Genomic DNA, 16,132 nt, shown 5'->3' with positions numbered 1-16,132 from the left:
CATGTCTTATATATTTGGGTCATATATCATATGGGTATTTCACTAAACATCCTAAAATTTGTGTCCTACTTATTATTATACAACTTAATTTAATATTGTTAAGAATATTTTATTTTTCTTCTTTTGGAACATATTTGTTAAGTGTCTTAACAAAAACAAAAACAAAAAGTGATTTGAGAACCTATAGACTATCCCTCTATGTCTTCGCCCCTCTTTCGGAGCGATTTTATTGTTTCACATAACTTTCTCTCGTTCGTCGACTCTCTGTCTCTTCCTCCTTTTTGACGGCGGCCACTGATAACATCTCTATCTTTCTCCTTCTCCCGTATAAACCAATTTGATTAGGCTAAGATTAGATCCCAATTTTTCGAGCGTCGATTCTTCTCATGTGAATATTCTCCTAAGCAGTAACACTTATTGGGTTCTTCTTCTTCTTCTGGGCTTTTGTTGGTAAATTCTCTAAATTCTGCTTTTTGATTTGATACGATTGTTTTGAGTAGTAGTAATAAGATATGAGTTTTTCTATGCCTTGAGGACTTTGGATTCTGGATCTTTGATTACTAGTCGTTCCAAAGTTAGATATAACTCTTAGTGGGTACTTCTTAGAATCCTGTAAATTTTGATGGCTAATTCTTAGTTCGTGAAAAGTCTTAATTTTTATGAGTGGTTTATCTTCAAAACCATTGAAGTTGAAATGGGCAGGTTCTGATTTTGAATCTGGTGCCTACCTTTTTTTAGTTATTAGTTTTCCAAGTGCCCTTGATGAAAGTGGATTAGTTTCTTTCCTGTGTTGTCTTTTTCTGTGTATTGGTGATGTTTCCAATGTTTTATCTATTGTTCTGCACTTCATTGCTTCATTTGTATTTTACCCCACTTGTATTTGGTTTTGTAAATGAAGTAACAAAGTTTGATCACTCACTCTCCTTTTCCTGGCTTTGTACTTCATTTCAGTAACTGATGGGGAAGAAAGCGAAGAAGAAGGCCCGAGCTCCAACAAAGGAGATTCAAACCACCACATTTTCCAAGGAGGTCTCTGAAGAGCCGCCTAGTCAAGCCGGGGAAATAGCTGAGGTTGATGTTAGAGCAGTTAAGGAGACCCAAGCTTGTGTGCATTTCGACAAGGGTCTCAATTTGGATAAAGTGATTGATAAGATCAAGTCTTCCCGGCAGATTAAGTGTGACCAATGCAAGGAAGGGGTCTATGGGAAGAGAGGAACTAAAGCAAAGGGAAATAAGGGGAAAAAAGAATTTTCTTCTTCGGACAAAAAAGCTATTTGGCTTTGTTTGGAATGTGGCTGTTATGTGTGTGGGGGTGTTGGTTTACCAACTGGACCTCAGAGTCATGTTTTGAGACATATCAGATTGACGCGTCACCGGTTGGTGCTTCAATGGGAAAATCCCCAGTTAAGATGGTGTTTCCCATGCCATTCGCTTCTCCCTGTTGAAAAAGAAGAGAATGGTGAGAAGAAAGACGTGCTGTCAGAGGTTATTGAATTGATTAAAGGAAGATCTTTAAACAACTTAGCTTCATCTGATATCGAAGACCAGTGCTCAGGAAGTGGCAGCATCACTAGTGATATCAAGTTAGAAGTTGCTGTGACCAGTGGTATAGAAGCAAGAGATGGTTATGTTGTGCGAGGTTTAGTTAACCTTGGGAACACATGTTTCTTTAATTCGATAATGCAGAATCTTCTTTCTTTGGATCAATTACGCGATCACTTCTTGAAGGAGGATGGATCTGTGGTCGGTGGGCCTCTTGCATCTTCCCTGAAGAAATTATTCGCTGAAACGAAACCTGAGGCAGGCTTGAAGAGTGCGATCAATCCTAGAGCCTTTTTTGGGTCTTTTTGTTCTAAGGCACCCCAGTTTAGGGGATATGACCAGCATGATAGCCACGAGTTGCTACGCTGTTTACTAGATTCGTTGGGCACCGAAGAGTCAGCCTTGAGAAAGAAGCGTGGTGATTCTGATAATTATCAGAAATCTACTCTCATAGATTCTGTATTTGGGGGAGAAACTTCAAGCATTGTTTCTTGTATGGAGTGCGGGCATTCCTCAAAAGTTTATGAGCCATTTTTGGATCTCTCCTTACCCGTACCGTTCAAGAAAACTCCTCCGAAAAAGCCGCAAACTGTTTCTCGAGCAAAAAAAGCTAAGCTTCCACCAAAAAGAGTCCCCAAGAATGTGTCAAAGGTCAGTAAGGTTTCAAAAGTTCCCCCAAGTAAGACTCTTTCGGAACTGAATTCTCCTGGAAAAGCTTTGGTTGTCGTAGCTGATTCGGATACATCCTGTTCTACTTTTGCACCCCTTGAAAATGGTCCTGTTTTAGAGACTACTTCAGTTATAACTCTTGACAGTAAACAGGCCTCAGAAAGTGCAACACAAACTGAAACTGGTTTCGATAGCTTCTGGTTGGATATTATTGGACCAGAAACTTCTGGAGATGAGATGAAGATGGATATGCAAAAAGATGGTATTGAAAATGTCTCAACAACTGAGGCTAATCAAATTGTACCAGGTCCAAATATTCCGGCCAGTACCTCAGTTTCATCAAGTGATCAGACTTTGGAAGGTAACGCAGAGAGGCAGATGCTAGATGAAAAGGCGGAAGCCATTTTAGATGAAAAAGATGTACAAGCTACGCAGTCTGATGAATGCCCAGCTACAAGTGATATTTTTGCTGAAATCAATCAAGCTAGTTGCATCGGTGGTGATCCTGGTATAGGGGAAAGTTCTTCCTCGGTGAATCCTTGGGACGAGGAAGAGCTTCCTTTGATGGTTGCAGACTCACAGATTCTGTACATGCCATACAAAGAAATATCCTGTGATGATAAGACGGTACCGGAAAGTGAATGTGAGGCTTCATCTTCATTTGTTACTGGTGATCATGAACCACAAAATAGTGATTTTGTTGATTTTGGTGGTTTATTTGATGAGCCTGAGATGACCGAAGGACCTGTTTTTGGACCTCCTTCCAAGGCTGAAGCTTCAGGAGTTGGTTTTATGGTGTTCAGCAGCGAGTCTGATCCTGAAGAAATCGATGACTCGGATTCACCGGTGTCTGTTGAGAGGTGTTTGGCTCATTTCACAAAGCCTGAGATTTTGTCGGATGACAATGCTTGGCACTGCGAGAACTGTTCAAAGAACCTTAAACTCCAACGGTTGAGAGAAAAGCAAATATCCAAAAACGATGAATCAAGATCAAGTGACACCAGCAACGGATGGCTGAAAGAAAATGAAATTGGAAATGGAGTTTCTGGAGAAAACGATGTTTTGGCTGTTATGAAAGATCCAAGTGATACTTGTAGTGCCGAGGATCATAGCACTAATGGAATAAAAGCTACGAGTTCTCACTCAGCTAATGAAAGTGATTCTAAAGGAGCTCAAGATGAAGAAGAAGATTCTGAGAAACTGATCACAGTAAAGAGAGATGCAACTAAAAGAGTACTCATAAACAAATCCCCACCTGTCTTAACAATCCATCTAAAACGATTCAGCCAAGATTTGCGTGGTAGGCTAAGCAAGCTAAATGGTCATGTTGCTTTCAAAGAGGTCATTGATCTTCGCCAGTATATGGACTCCAGGTATCATCTATGATCTCCTGCGACACCACATTTTGATCTGTTTTTGATTTCATCATGTTAAACCAGATTCTTTGTTCTTTTTGTTTCTTTCAGATGTAGGGAAGAAGACCCACCCGTTTACAGACTGGCTGGATTGGTGGAGCATTCAGGAACGATGAGAGGAGGTCATTATGTGGCGTATGTAAGAGGAGGTCAGCGAGTTAAAGAGACTGAATCATCTTCCACAGTGTGGTATAACGTAAGCGATGCACATGTTAGACAGGTTTCATGGGAAAAGGTTCTGCATTCTGAAGCTTATATCTTGTTCTACGAACGGATCTTCCCACAAGACTGAGATTATTTTGTTTCCAATTATACTGAAAGAAGAAAACCAGTTTTTGATCTTCTTCTTCTCTACAGCTTTTGCTGGGAAAGTTTTTGACGATCACATTAGATCAAATACCATTAATTTTGTTTTTTCTTCTTCTTCTTCTTATTAATGTTGGTTCGGAGTCATGAAAGTTTCATTATATATGTATCATCAGAAACATGTCTGAATCTATTTCTCCATATACAAAAAAAAACTGAAGAGCTGGTTCTATTCTAATCGTAGCCTAAGAAGCAAAAGTAACAAGTAATGGGGTTAACACACTTGTGTGATTCTCGTGGTGGCTCAAGCTTTTGCTGCAGGAAGGCTTCGCTGAAGTAGATTGCCGGGAAAAGGGCCATTTCATACCCGTACACACCCTGAAAGTGCGAATTGCTACCTGTACAAACAAGAAGTGCCAATTTAGACATGTACCCTAAGACATTTCAAATTTCATACATATACTCACAAAATTGAGTCAATTTCACAGTCCACGTTAACGGATTTAAGTCAACCGTTAGAGATGCTGATTCAGAATCTACGTGTGTATGGACGTGCCATCGAAAATGCAAAACGACGTCGTTTTAATATGTTTTCTTCGCAAAAAAATTGTAGAAATTCCACACTCCAAAGATTTGAACCTGTGATCTCTTACGTGTTTAGCGTAGGACTTAACAATTTTATCCCACAACAATTCTCGAAAGAATCATACAAACTTATTCAAATAAACCTAAGGTAGCATCCATCGAAATCGAATAAATTGAGGAAATCCTCACTCCCGTGGGTCGAACTCGCGTCCTCAGATACAAATAAAGTAGGGCTTAACCAGTTGATCCCACAACAATACTCGGTTATATCACACAAATTTATCCTTATAAACCTATAAGATATCTAAGTCCCAATTAAATGAAACGTCGTCGTTTTGAATTGGGAGAAAAAAAGAAAAATCCTAGGGTTCTGCTTCTTCTTCTGTCAAATCGCGATTTGTCTTTCTTCCTTCTACTTCTCTGGAATCGGCGACGAGAGAACCGACGAAGATGGACGAAGAAGGTGATCAATTCGAATGGAGAGAGGAAAGAGTGGGACGAAACGAAGAGATAAGGTAAATCGAAGTAGATTTCAATGTCCGATTTCAATTTAGGTTTTATTTTAAGGTTTTAATCTTAGATTTCATGATGTTGTAGTGATACGAAAGTGAAATTCAATGTCTACAATGGTGGATATTGGGCAAAAGATTACAAAGGTGACGTTTCTTATCTCGAAGGTTCGAGATCGATAACTATAACATGTAAATCGGAAGAGTTCTTTGTTAAGGTGTCGAATGAGTTTAGAGAAGGAATTTATGGGCATATGTTGTGGTATAAATTTCCATTTGAGGAACATAAGGAGCGGAAGAGGTTGTGTAATTCAGATACGAGTTTTACAAAGATGTGTGATGTGGCCATATGGGTTGGAGTTATTGATGTATTTATGGTTAAGTCGTCAGAGCATCCTCATGATGTGGAGATTACTGAGCCCTGTGATGCAGAGATTCGGGTTGAGAGGAATGTAGCCTCTTTTCTTGATGAAGACCCAAATTTTGACTACCATGACACACCTCCAAACTCGGATGATGAAGGTGGTGGAGAGAAGTTTGTAAGATTAAAAAAAGGTAGTGGTCAGCTGCAGTTCAAACAAGTGTTTGACACTCTAGAAGATTTCAAAGAGTGTTTGATAGATTATGCCTTGAAGGGAGGATACAACATTAAGCTTGATAGATGGAGGAAAGAAAAAAATGGAGTTGTTTGTTCAATGGATGGTTGTCAATGGAGGTGTTACTGTTCGTTTCATAACCCCATTGGGAAGTGGGTTCTGAAGACTTATGAAGATGATCACAATTGCACACCTGATGGGTATTGTAGGCTACTAAAGTCGGTTGTGGTGGCAAAGATGTTTATGGATGAGATAAGGTCTAATCCTGATTATTCACCGAAGGCGATACAATATGAGGTCCAAAAGAGGTTCAGTATTATGATCACCCCTGATGTATGCAAGAAAGCGAAGAAAAAAGTAAGAGAGATGATTCACTGTGACCATTTAGAGCAGTTCTCTAGACTCATAGATTACAAAGATGCAATCCTTGCGTAAGTTATTTTTTTAATGATTGTGTCCATATTATAACACTTTTTATGATCGTTTCCATATTCTAACACATTTTCATATTTTTTTGTAAGACTAATCCTAACTCCACTGTGGAGTTAGACACTATCATTGGTGATGATGGATCAGAACTATTCCGAAGGTTCTATGTATGTTTTGATGTGATCTGCAAGTTATGGTCAATGTGGTGTCGATCCATATTTGGTATAGATGGCTGTTTTCTCAAGTCTACATTTAAAGGTCAATTGTTAGCTGCTGTTGGAAGGGATGCCAATAATGGTTTGTACCCCATTGCTTGGGCTGTTGTTGATGTTGAGGATGAGGAGAACTGGACATGGTTCATAAGTAAAGCTAAAAGATGATTTTCATCTGCAAGAGGGTCAGGGATTCACAGTCATTTCTGATAGACAAAAGGTATGTTATTGTTCTAATTTCATTTACATTTTATTGGCCTTTGATATTTGAATATGATGTAATTTGTTACTTTTCATTTATAGGGCTTGTTAAATGCAGTAAACAGGGTGTTGCCTCATATTGAACATAGAATGTGTGCTAGGCACATCTATGGTAACTTGAAGGGTGCTTTCCCTAATCAAAATGAAGTGAAGACTCTCTTTTGGCGTGTGGCAGAAAGCTACACGGTGGCTGAATATGAAGCAAATTTGGAAAATACAAGGAACTATGATATCCGATTATATGATGCCATTATGCAGAGAAATCCGAGGAATTGCAGTTTAGCTTTTTGTTCACCTACAGCCAAATGTGTTGATGTTCACAACAACATATCAGAGTCGTTCAACAATGCCATCGATCCAGCAAGGTACGTACCAATGGTTGAGATGTTGGAGACTATTAGGAGAAGAACCATGGTGCGTATTGATTTGAGGAAGACTGCGGCCAATGAGTATACAGGTCGAATCACTGAGAGGGCAAAAGAGATCTTAGAAGAAGAAGCTAAGAACATAAAGTACTGCTCATTTGTCCCAGGTGGAGAAGGTATATATGATGTTCGTGAGTGTGGTGTGGGTTACAATGTGAATCTTAGGCTGAGGACATGTGTTTGTAGAAGATGGGATATGAGTGGAATTCCATGTCGACATGCTCTACGTGTGATCACCGAGAAAAAGCTTAATCGTGAAGATTACATTAGCGACTGGTATTTGAACTCGAGGCAACAATGTATTTATAGTGATTCGATTGCACCAGTTAATGATATGTTGTTCTGGCATAGAACTGGTTCTGTTGTGGTGCCACCTGCTGCTTTAGTTGAACAGATTGAAAACAGGAAAGGTAAGAAACCAAAGCTGAAGAGGAAGAAAGCAAGGCATGAGTCTCCTACAAAAAAGAAGAAGAAGCTTAGTAGAGAGAATAAGATCATGGATTGTAGTCTATGTGATTACCCTGGACACAACAAATTAAAGTGTCCTAATGCTGGAGTCAAGAGATACAAACCACCAAGGAAACCAAGGAAGAAGAAGCAGCCATCAAATGCAACTCAAGGAAGTCAAGCAACTCAAGGAAGTCAAGTAAGTCAAGGAAGTCAAGCAACACAAGACTAACTTATAATTTGTTGCTTGTTATGGGACTTATGGTCTGTTTTTTGTTTTTATTTTTGTATGCCTTGTTATGGAGATTTCTTAAAACAATATGATATGTATTTGGTTTTCTTAAGACTTGGTTTAAGACAAGATTATTAACATGTTTTCATCATTTTGTATGTCTTATGAGTTTTTTTGAAAAAAAAAAAGCAATATGATCATTCATTCAATACAACATCATACATCATTCATTCAATACAACATCATACATCATACATTCACTAAAAATAAATTCAAAAGATAAACCTAAAGAAGAAAATCATCACCAAAGCAAACACTACAATGTTCTTCAAGCTACGAAGCTGCATTTTCAACTCTCCAACCTCCTTCTCAACCACAGCCTCACATACACGAGTATCCATTGTCAAAATGCCAATTTCTGATTCACAAACATTGAAGTCTTTTTCCATTTTCATCGAAGCTCCTTCAAGCTTAGTAACTTTCTCTATCAAGTCTTCAATCTCTTCAACCATACATGTATCCGTCCATTTGAACACATGACCCCTATTGTCCTGTAACATTTATCTAAAGCTTATACACATAACCACAACCAAATGCGAAATTGACAAAACCACAACCATATGCGAAGAAGAAAAAACCACAACAATATCCAAAATTGAAAAAACACACTTACATGTTCTCCAAATGGACAAGCATGAAACAGTCTTCCAGGGTTTCTAACCGTGTTTGACGTCTTCATCACTACACTTTCTCCACACCGACACTTCTTAGGAAATTTTTTGAATCGCTCACCCATTATCAATCACTGTAATTCAGTATCAGAGAAGAAGAAGAAGAATATTATTTAGGTTTATCGAACCCAATTACAGAGAAGAAGAAGGAAAAAAAACTCAAATAAACCACAAATCGCGATTTGACAGAAGAAGAAGAACCCTAGGATTTTTATTTTTCCCCCAATTCAAAACGATGATATTTCATTTAATTGGGACTTAGATATTGTTTAGGTTTATAAGAATAAATTTGTGTGATATAACCGAGTATTGTTGTGGGATCAACTGGTTAAGTCCTACGCTATTTGTATCTGAGTACCCGGGTTCGACCCACGGGAGTGAGGATTTCCACAATTTTTTTCGATTTCGATGGATGCTACCTTAGGTTTATATGAATAAGTTTGTAAGATTCTTTCGAGAATTGTTGTGGGATAAAATGGTTAAGTCTTACGCTAGACACATAAGAGATCCCGGGTTCGAATCTTTTGAGTGTGGAATTTCCACAATTTTTTGTGAAGAAAACATATTAAAACGACGTCGTTTTACATTTTTGATGGCACGTCAATACACACGTGGATTCTGAGTCAGCATCTCTAATGGTTGACTTAAATCTGTTAACGTGGACTGTGAAATTGGCTCAATTTCGTGAGTATAGGTATGAAATTTGAATGTCTTAGGGTAAATGTCTAAATTGGCACTCCTTGTTTGTATAGGCAGCAATTCGCACTTTCAAAGTGTGTACGGGTATGAAATGGCCATTTTCCCGTAGATTGTCTGTGATTGTGAATTGTTATGATCTTTAACGGAAAAGTGTACCGGTTACCAAACCGCTACTTTCGTACCGAAGCTTAACCAATTAAATAAATTTTTTTTTACAATTCGAACCGGTACTAGAAACGATTGAACCGGGGGGTCCCTACGTCTTCCTCTCTCCCCAAGCAACGAACGGACTTCCCCTAATTAATTAATTAAAGGGGAAGCCTATCGAGTCTCTGTGAAATCACACCAGTTCCAGAGAGATCGTGTTGTAGCCATGGCAGGAGTATCGCTCAAGTGTGGCGATTGTGGTGCGCTGCTGAAGTCCGTGGAAGAGGCTCAGGAGCACGCTGAGCTCACCTCTCACTCCAACTTCGCCGAGTCCACTGAGGCCGTGCTCAATCTCGTTTGTACTACATGCAGCAAGCCTTGTCGCTCTAAAACTGTACGGATCTTCGATTTTTTATCTCCCCGTTTCTTTTTGTTCTTGATGAATTTGAGTTGCCCTTTTGAATTTGGTGCCGTGGTTTGTTGTTGTTGGTATAGTTAGAAGTTACAAACAGATCTCCCTGGGTTTTTATTTTATCGGGATTTCGAGTTCTCTACATGTAATTTTCGATGTTTATTCACTCTTTAATTTGATTTTGACTCTGCGATCTCTATTTGATTCGTCTTTTACAACCTTTACTGCTCTTTGGTTTCGAGTTGATGTGTTTTGACTTGAGTCTTGAATGAAATTGAGTCTTTTCATGTGTGTTCCCGCTGGATTTGGTTTTAATTAGATTGTAAAGTTAATATTTTTATTCCAATTATTGGTTTCTTCTCCCACCGTTGTTATCAGATCTCAATTCTTTTGAGGTTTTTTCCTTCTGTATTGTCTTTCTCCTCTGGTTGTATCATGTGCTTTGGTGCTTTACCAGAGTTCCTTAGTTCGATTCCCTGTGGAGTTTTGGTTTCTTGCAATTTGGTCGTAGTTTCATGCTCTAGTATTTTGATAATTTCTGATTGTTTGTCTCATTCTTTATACAATGTGAAGGAAAGCGATTTGCACACGAAAAGAACAGGGCATACGGAGTTTGTAGATAAGACATTGGAGACGGCAAAACCCATCAGCTTGGAAGCTCCTAAGGTTTCTATGGAGATTGACGATAATTCTAGTGGTAGTGGAGAGGCTGCTGAAGGTACAGTTTCATGTTAATGTGTATGTGTTGCATGAGTTTCTTAATGTGACTTCCAACATTATTTCTTATGATTCCTCTGCAGAGATGATTGTTCCAGACGTTGACAAAAACATTCTCGAGGAGCTTGAAGCGATGGGCTTCCCTAAAGCTCGAGCTACCCGAGCCCTCCACTACTCTGGTAAACATCTCGTGTTTCATATTCTTCTACTTTGAATTTATGGCCACGGATCACAGTAGGGTTTGGCACTTTGGCTTTTTGATTGAGTTTTAGCTTGTTTGTGTGTAATTGAGCTCCTGAACACCGCTCTTCTGTTTGAACTCTAGATCAATATGTAAACTGTCATCTATATCTCATTGAAGCTTGATAAATTTATAAGTAGAAATTTGAGGTTCTATGTTCTATTTTCCTCTATCTTAATTTTTTTTTATTGTACCATTAACTATGGTATTTCATCTGAATCTTGAAGTTCTCTATCTTAATCTTCTCCGTTTCATTTTCTTTAACATAGTTTGAATTTCATTCCTTCAGGCAATGCCAGTCTCGAGGCTGCAGTTAATTGGGTGGTGGAGCATGAGAATGATCCTGACGTAGATGAAATGCCAAAGGTGAATGTCTTTTCAATAGTTTCTATTAAGCAGAATGTCTGTTCTGAACTGTTGTGACACAATCTTATATCGTGTTGTATTATGCTCTCGTATGTGCTATTAAAATTACTTCATTCCTTCAGTTACTGTAATGCCTATGTTGTTGATTGTACGCCTAGGTACCTGCCAACTCTAATGTTGGGCCTGCTAAACCTGCTCTTACGCCAGAAGAAGTGAAGATAAAAGCACAAGAATTAAGGTTCTATGAGTATTCTGTTTTTTTTTGTCCATGTTCGTTTCTTTTCTAGCATGCACCTGGCACCAATGACATCACACTTATATCATGCATGCCCTTGAACTTCTAGTCGTTTTTCAATTGATTGCATGACAAATGTATACAGTTCGATTTATCTTAGTTAACTGTCAAAGTTCTATGATAATCCTGTAAGGTGATTATTTTAAACGTCGGATTATGTATCCCTCATTCTTTGCTATTCCACATATTAGGGAACGTGCACGGAAGAAGAAAGAAGAGGAAGAAAAACGGATGGAACGTGAGAGAGAGAAGGTTTTGTCTTATCCTTTAATAAAATTTGTTATCTACAATTATTTAATCTTATGATGATGCGACCACGTTTATTCTCTTCTGTTAAAATTAAGTTTTGCTCTCTACTCCTGAGTTCATTGCCTGTAAGTTGGCATGCATAAAGCTCCACTGGCTGTAATTGCTGTGCAAGTATTTAATGCATTGTACTCTTGGTACGATAATAAGGATGTGCTTGTAGGATGCGTTATATTCTTATTGCAGCTTGTCTGTTATCATCTATTAATGTTAGTATTTGGTTTAGGAGCGAATAAGAATTGGCAAGGAACTCTTAGAAGCAAAGCGGATGGAAGAAGAAAACGAAAGAAAGCGGTATGTTTTCTTTTCCTGGTTATAATGTGAGGCCTAGCTTGATTCTTTTGTTTTTGACTTTTTGTTTATTAAGTGGCTAATTGTTGGTTGTGTGTTTCAGTATAATGTTTTTGCGCAAAGCTGAGAAAGAAGAAGAAAAACGTGCTAGGGAAAAGATCCGCCAAAAACTTGAAGAAGACAGGGTATCTTTACTGCAGTAGATTTACGTACCTTTTGCATATTACATTTTTTTATTTCCCAACAAAAACCCTGAAGGCTCATGTTTACATTTTAACAGGCTGAGAGAAGGCGGAAACTCGGATTGCCTCCGGAAGATCCTGCAACTGCAACGGCAAAACCTTCAGTGCCAGTTGTGGAGGAGAAGAAGGTACACAGAATATTTTCAATAGCATGTTGCATTTTATATCTCTTATTATCTGCTTTTCTTATAAAGACATGATTTTGCAGTCTTCATTGCCTATTAGACCCGCCACAAAGACTGAACAAATGCGAGAATGCTTAAGGTCCCTTAAGCAAACCCACAAGGTAAAAAATAATTCAACTTACAGTATAACAACTCACAATGCAGCAGCCAGTAATCTTTTGACAATAAAAAAAAAAAAAGGTTCAGGGAAATTTGGGTGAAATTGTGGGAGGATTGAGTAAACTTTGACAATAACAGTAATTACTTGTTGGCTCAGGATGAGGATGCTAAAGTGAAGAGAGCGTTCCAGACTCTGCTGACGTACATGGGAAAACTCTGCTGACGTACATGGGAAATGTTGCTAAGAATCCAGATGAGGAGAAATTCCGGAAAATTAGACTCACAAACCAAACATTTCAGGTAAAAACAATCTGCGATAAAGATGGGCATTAATTTTTACTCTATTAGTAAAACAAATTAGATTTGAAGGATGGACACAATGATGATGATAATCCCTGACTCCTGAATGATAATATAGTCCCTGACTCCTGTTTCTTACACATTATGGTTATTGTTGGATGAATATGTAAAACAGGACAGGGTTGGTTCAATGAGAGGAGGCATAGAGTTCATGGAGCTATGTGGGTTTGAGAAAATTGAAGGAGGAGAGTTCTTGTTCTTACCTAGAGACAAGATTGATTCAGCCATTATCAACTCAGCTGGAACAGAGCTCAATTCCGCCATCAACAACCCTTTCTTTGGAGTTCTTTAAATCGATGCAATGTCTTCTTGTGTCAAATTATGAAAACTTTTTAAAAGAACAAAAAAATTCGGATATCGCCATGAATAATACTGGCAAAGTAACATTCTTTTTGTTTTGTCAAGTGAAAAATTTGGAGACCAGAACTAAAAAGCTCTTCAATTACCGGGTAAAATAGCTTTTACGGTCAAAATTAAGTGTGCACTTGGTCCATTCTCCTTTGGTCTGAAACGGTCTGCAACTTAACCGGTTTGAGAAAAATTGATAAATATAGAGCAATACGGTTTAATCTGGTTACGATGAGTAGCCAACATATAAGAGAGTCTTTGGAGTAAGAGTGTACTGTTAGGTTACACGATGAAATCGCTTTATGTTCTTTTTAAACCGAAATCTTCTCCCGCCAAAATATATATTCCGGCCGATCGTCTAGCCTACCCGGGCGAGTCTCACTTCATATCTCTGATTCACGCCTGCAAAGACACTGTAAGTCTCCGCCGTGTTCACGCCCAGATCCTCCGTCGCGATGTCCTCAGTAGTCGCGTCGCTGCTCAGCTGGTTTCTTGCTCTGCGCTTCTCAAGACCCCGGATTATAGCCTCTCGATTTTCAGAAATTTTGAAGATAAGAATCTCTTTGTTTTCAATGTTTTGATCCGTGGTTTGACGGAGAATGCTCGTCCCGAGTGTTCAGTTCGTCATTTCATCCTCATGTTGAGGCTTGGTGTGAAACCTGATCGGCTAACTTTTCCGTTTGTACTCAAGTCTAATTCCAAACTAGGGTTAAGATGGTTGGGTAGGGCTCTTCATGCCTCGACTTTGAAGAACTCCGTTGACTCTGATTCCTTCGTCAGGGTATCTTTGGTTGACATGTACGCCAAAACCGGACAGTTAAATTATGCGTGCCAAGTGTTCGATGAAAGTCCTGATAGTATTAAAAAGGGGAGTATTTTGCTATCGAATGTTTTGATTAATGGCTACTGTCGCGCCAAGGATATGCGAATGGCTACTACACTTTTTACATCCATGCCAGAGAGAAACTCAGGATCTTGGAGTACTTTGATCAAGGGTTATGTTGATAGCGGCCAGTTGAACAGAGCTAAGCAGCTTTTTGAACTGATGCCAGAGAAGAATGTGGTTTCTTGGACGACTTTAATCAATGGGTTTTCCCAAAATGGCGACTATGAAACTGCGATTTCAACCTTTTTTGAGATGCTGGAGAAGGGCTTGAAGCCTAATGTATACACACTTGCTGCTGTGCTCTCTGCATGTTCAAAATCTGGTGCTCTTGGATCAGGGATAAAAATTCATGGTTATATTTTGGATAATGGGATTAGATTGGATAGAGCTATAGGGACAGCTCTTATAGACATGTATGCAAAATGTGGGGAAGTTGATTGTGCGGCTACTGTGTTCAGTGATATGAATCACAAGGATATTCTTTCGTGGACTGCTATGATACAAGGTTGGGCAGTTCATGGGCGCTTTCATCAGGCTATCCAATGTTTCAGACAAATGTTGTATTCCGGTAAAAGATTTTCTCCAGTTTAAGAATTTAGCTTATTCTCAATTCAATGCTCTTTATTACATCGAGTTTAGTTTCTTTATTTTGCGGTGTGCATGCAGGAGAGAAGCCAGACGAGGTTCTGTTTATTGCGGTTCTAACTGCATGCTTGAACTCAGGCGAAGTAGACCTGGGACTTAATTTCTTCGATAGCATGAGGCTTGACTACGCGATTGAACCCACACTGAAACATTATGTGTTAGTTGTTGATCTGTTAGGTAGAGCAGGGAGGTTGAAAGAAGCACATGAGCTTGTAGATAATATGCCGATAAATCCTGATCTTACAACATGGGCTGCACTCTATCGTGCTTGCAAGGCGTACAAGAGTAATAGAAGGACTGAAATTGTGTCACAAAATCTTGTGGAACTTGATCCAGAGCTTCGTGGTAGTTACATTTTCTTAGACAAAACACATGCGGCTGAAGGGAAATATGAAGATGTTGAGAAAAGAAGATATCCGTTTCAGAAGACAGTCAAAGAGAGATCCCTGGGATGGAGTTACATCGAATTGGACTGTCAGCTGAACAAATTTGCAGCTGGTGATTATAGTCATATGCAAACACAAGAGATACGTTTGAAGCTCGAGGAGATCATATCGCTGGCGACAGAGAGAGGATACATTCCAGGAGCTGACTGGTCGATTCATGACATTGAAGAAGAAGAGAAGGAAAATGTTACGGGAGTCCATAGTGAGAAACTGGCTCTTACTCTTGGGCTTCTAAGAACTGCTCCTGGAACCACGATAAGGATCTTTAAGAACCTTAGAATCTGCGGAGATTGTCATTCATTAATGAAATATGTTAGTAAGATCAGCCAAAGAGGTATTTTACTGAGAGATGCAAAACAGTTTCATCATTTCAAAGATGGAAGTTGTTCATGTGGTGATTATTGGTGATATAGTTTGATCAGTTAGGTGCCTTCAGGTACATATGCACGACAGCACGAGAATAACTCAAAACCAAAAAGAATAAGGTGATGTTGTAACATCCCAGCCTTCAGCTGCATGTGAGTTTTGTTCATTCATGGCGCTTTCCAGTACAAATATTGTCTTCTTCCATACAACGGTCGGAAATAGAACATAATCATGATATTCCTGAGACCAGACCACACATCTCAGCGAATCAGGCCAAGGGGTCAAAGCTCGATAAAAGCAGGGAAAGGAAACTGGAGTTTGACAAAATAGGCTTAATAGTTACTAGTGAGTGTTTTTGAAACTGAAAATTCCAGTTATATGCTTATAACAATATAATAAGTTTGGTAAGCAAAGATTTTTAAAAGTTTAGATTATGATTTATGACTAAGTAGATGTTTAGTATATGTAGTTGTCAAGTGTATTATTGAAGACAACGAAACACATGGCAAATGTATGTGAAGCAGAGCTATATCACATGAGAACAAATACCAGTCGCCAAGGCTAATCGGGTCCATCACTTTATAGAATTAATCTTGTGTTTGCATATCACTTTATATATATATGGTAATACACCATAAAATCATACTTATTGTTGCTTTATTTATGCTCTTACCATCCTAGATTAGATTATTTTGTTGAACACAAAAATTACATTTAACTCT

General features: G+C 38.7%; 6 protein-coding genes across 7 annotated transcripts; 5 read left to right on the top strand and 1 right to left on the bottom strand.

The window, feature by feature from the left end:
- The first annotated feature begins 46 nt into the window (after positions 1–46).
- LOC104739012 (ubiquitin carboxyl-terminal hydrolase 2) lies at positions 47–3,967 on the top strand. Its single transcript, XM_087485679.1, has 3 exons — positions 47–450; positions 952–3,584; positions 3,678–3,967. Exons 2-3 carry the CDS (start codon positions 958–960, stop codon positions 3,916–3,918), a joined length of 2,868 nt encoding a protein of 955 aa, XP_087341805.1. The 5' UTR covers positions 47–450; positions 952–957; the 3' UTR covers positions 3,919–3,967.
- A 1,000-nt stretch (positions 3,968–4,967) lies between these two features.
- LOC147927757 (uncharacterized) lies at positions 4,968–6,431 on the top strand. The gene is made up of 3 exons (XM_087484657.1): positions 4,968–5,032; positions 5,115–5,979; positions 6,144–6,431. The coding sequence occupies exons 1-3, from the start codon at positions 4,968–4,970 to the stop codon at positions 6,429–6,431; spliced, it is 1,218 nt and encodes a 405-aa protein (XP_087340783.1).
- Positions 6,432–6,599: 168 nt separating this feature from the next.
- Positions 6,600–7,628, top strand: LOC147927756 (uncharacterized). The gene has a single exon (XM_087484656.1). The coding sequence runs from the start codon at positions 6,615–6,617 to the stop codon at positions 7,626–7,628; it is 1,014 nt and encodes a 337-aa protein (XP_087340782.1). The 5' UTR covers positions 6,600–6,614.
- A 272-nt stretch (positions 7,629–7,900) lies between these two features.
- LOC109128627 (uncharacterized) lies at positions 7,901–8,424 on the bottom strand. The gene is made up of 2 exons (XM_019235410.2): positions 8,302–8,424; positions 7,901–8,179 (listed from the first exon to the last, which is right to left on the bottom strand). The coding sequence occupies exons 1-2, from the start codon at positions 8,422–8,424 to the stop codon at positions 7,901–7,903; spliced, it is 402 nt and encodes a 133-aa protein (XP_019090955.2).
- A 915-nt stretch (positions 8,425–9,339) lies between these two features.
- Positions 9,340–13,152, top strand: LOC104739010 (uncharacterized). The gene is given in 13 exon segments (XM_010459242.3): positions 9,340–9,599; positions 10,191–10,335; positions 10,418–10,513; positions 10,865–10,941; positions 11,100–11,179; positions 11,428–11,488; positions 11,769–11,836; positions 11,937–12,018; positions 12,114–12,203; positions 12,284–12,361; positions 12,517–12,570; positions 12,573–12,659; positions 12,835–13,152. Coding segments are annotated over 13 exon segments (1,263 nt in total). The 5' UTR covers positions 9,340–9,431; the 3' UTR covers positions 13,012–13,152.
- A 143-nt stretch (positions 13,153–13,295) lies between these two features.
- LOC104739009 (pentatricopeptide repeat-containing protein At1g04840) lies at positions 13,296–15,975 on the top strand. Of its 2 annotated transcripts, XM_087484411.1 has the most exons (3): positions 13,296–14,521; positions 14,620–14,849; positions 15,305–15,975. In XM_087484411.1, the coding sequence occupies exons 1-3, from the start codon at positions 13,357–13,359 to the stop codon at positions 15,311–15,313; spliced, it is 1,404 nt and encodes a 467-aa protein (XP_087340537.1). In that variant the 5' UTR covers positions 13,296–13,356; the 3' UTR covers positions 15,314–15,975. The 2 variants fall into 2 exon arrangements, with proteins under 2 accessions (XP_087340537.1, XP_087340536.1); XM_087484410.1 differs by having other exon boundaries at positions 13,330–14,521; positions 14,620–15,522.
- The last annotated feature ends 157 nt before the right edge of the window (positions 15,976–16,132 follow it).

Source organism: Camelina sativa, chromosome 14 (assembly GCF_030686135.1).
Source record: "Camelina sativa cultivar CO46 ecotype springtype chromosome 14, ASM3068613v1".
Classification (NCBI taxonomy): Eukaryota; Viridiplantae; Streptophyta; class Magnoliopsida; order Brassicales; family Brassicaceae; genus Camelina; species Camelina sativa.
Note: the sequence above shows the minus strand (reverse complement) of the source record. Positions and strands in the feature narration are given on the sequence as shown.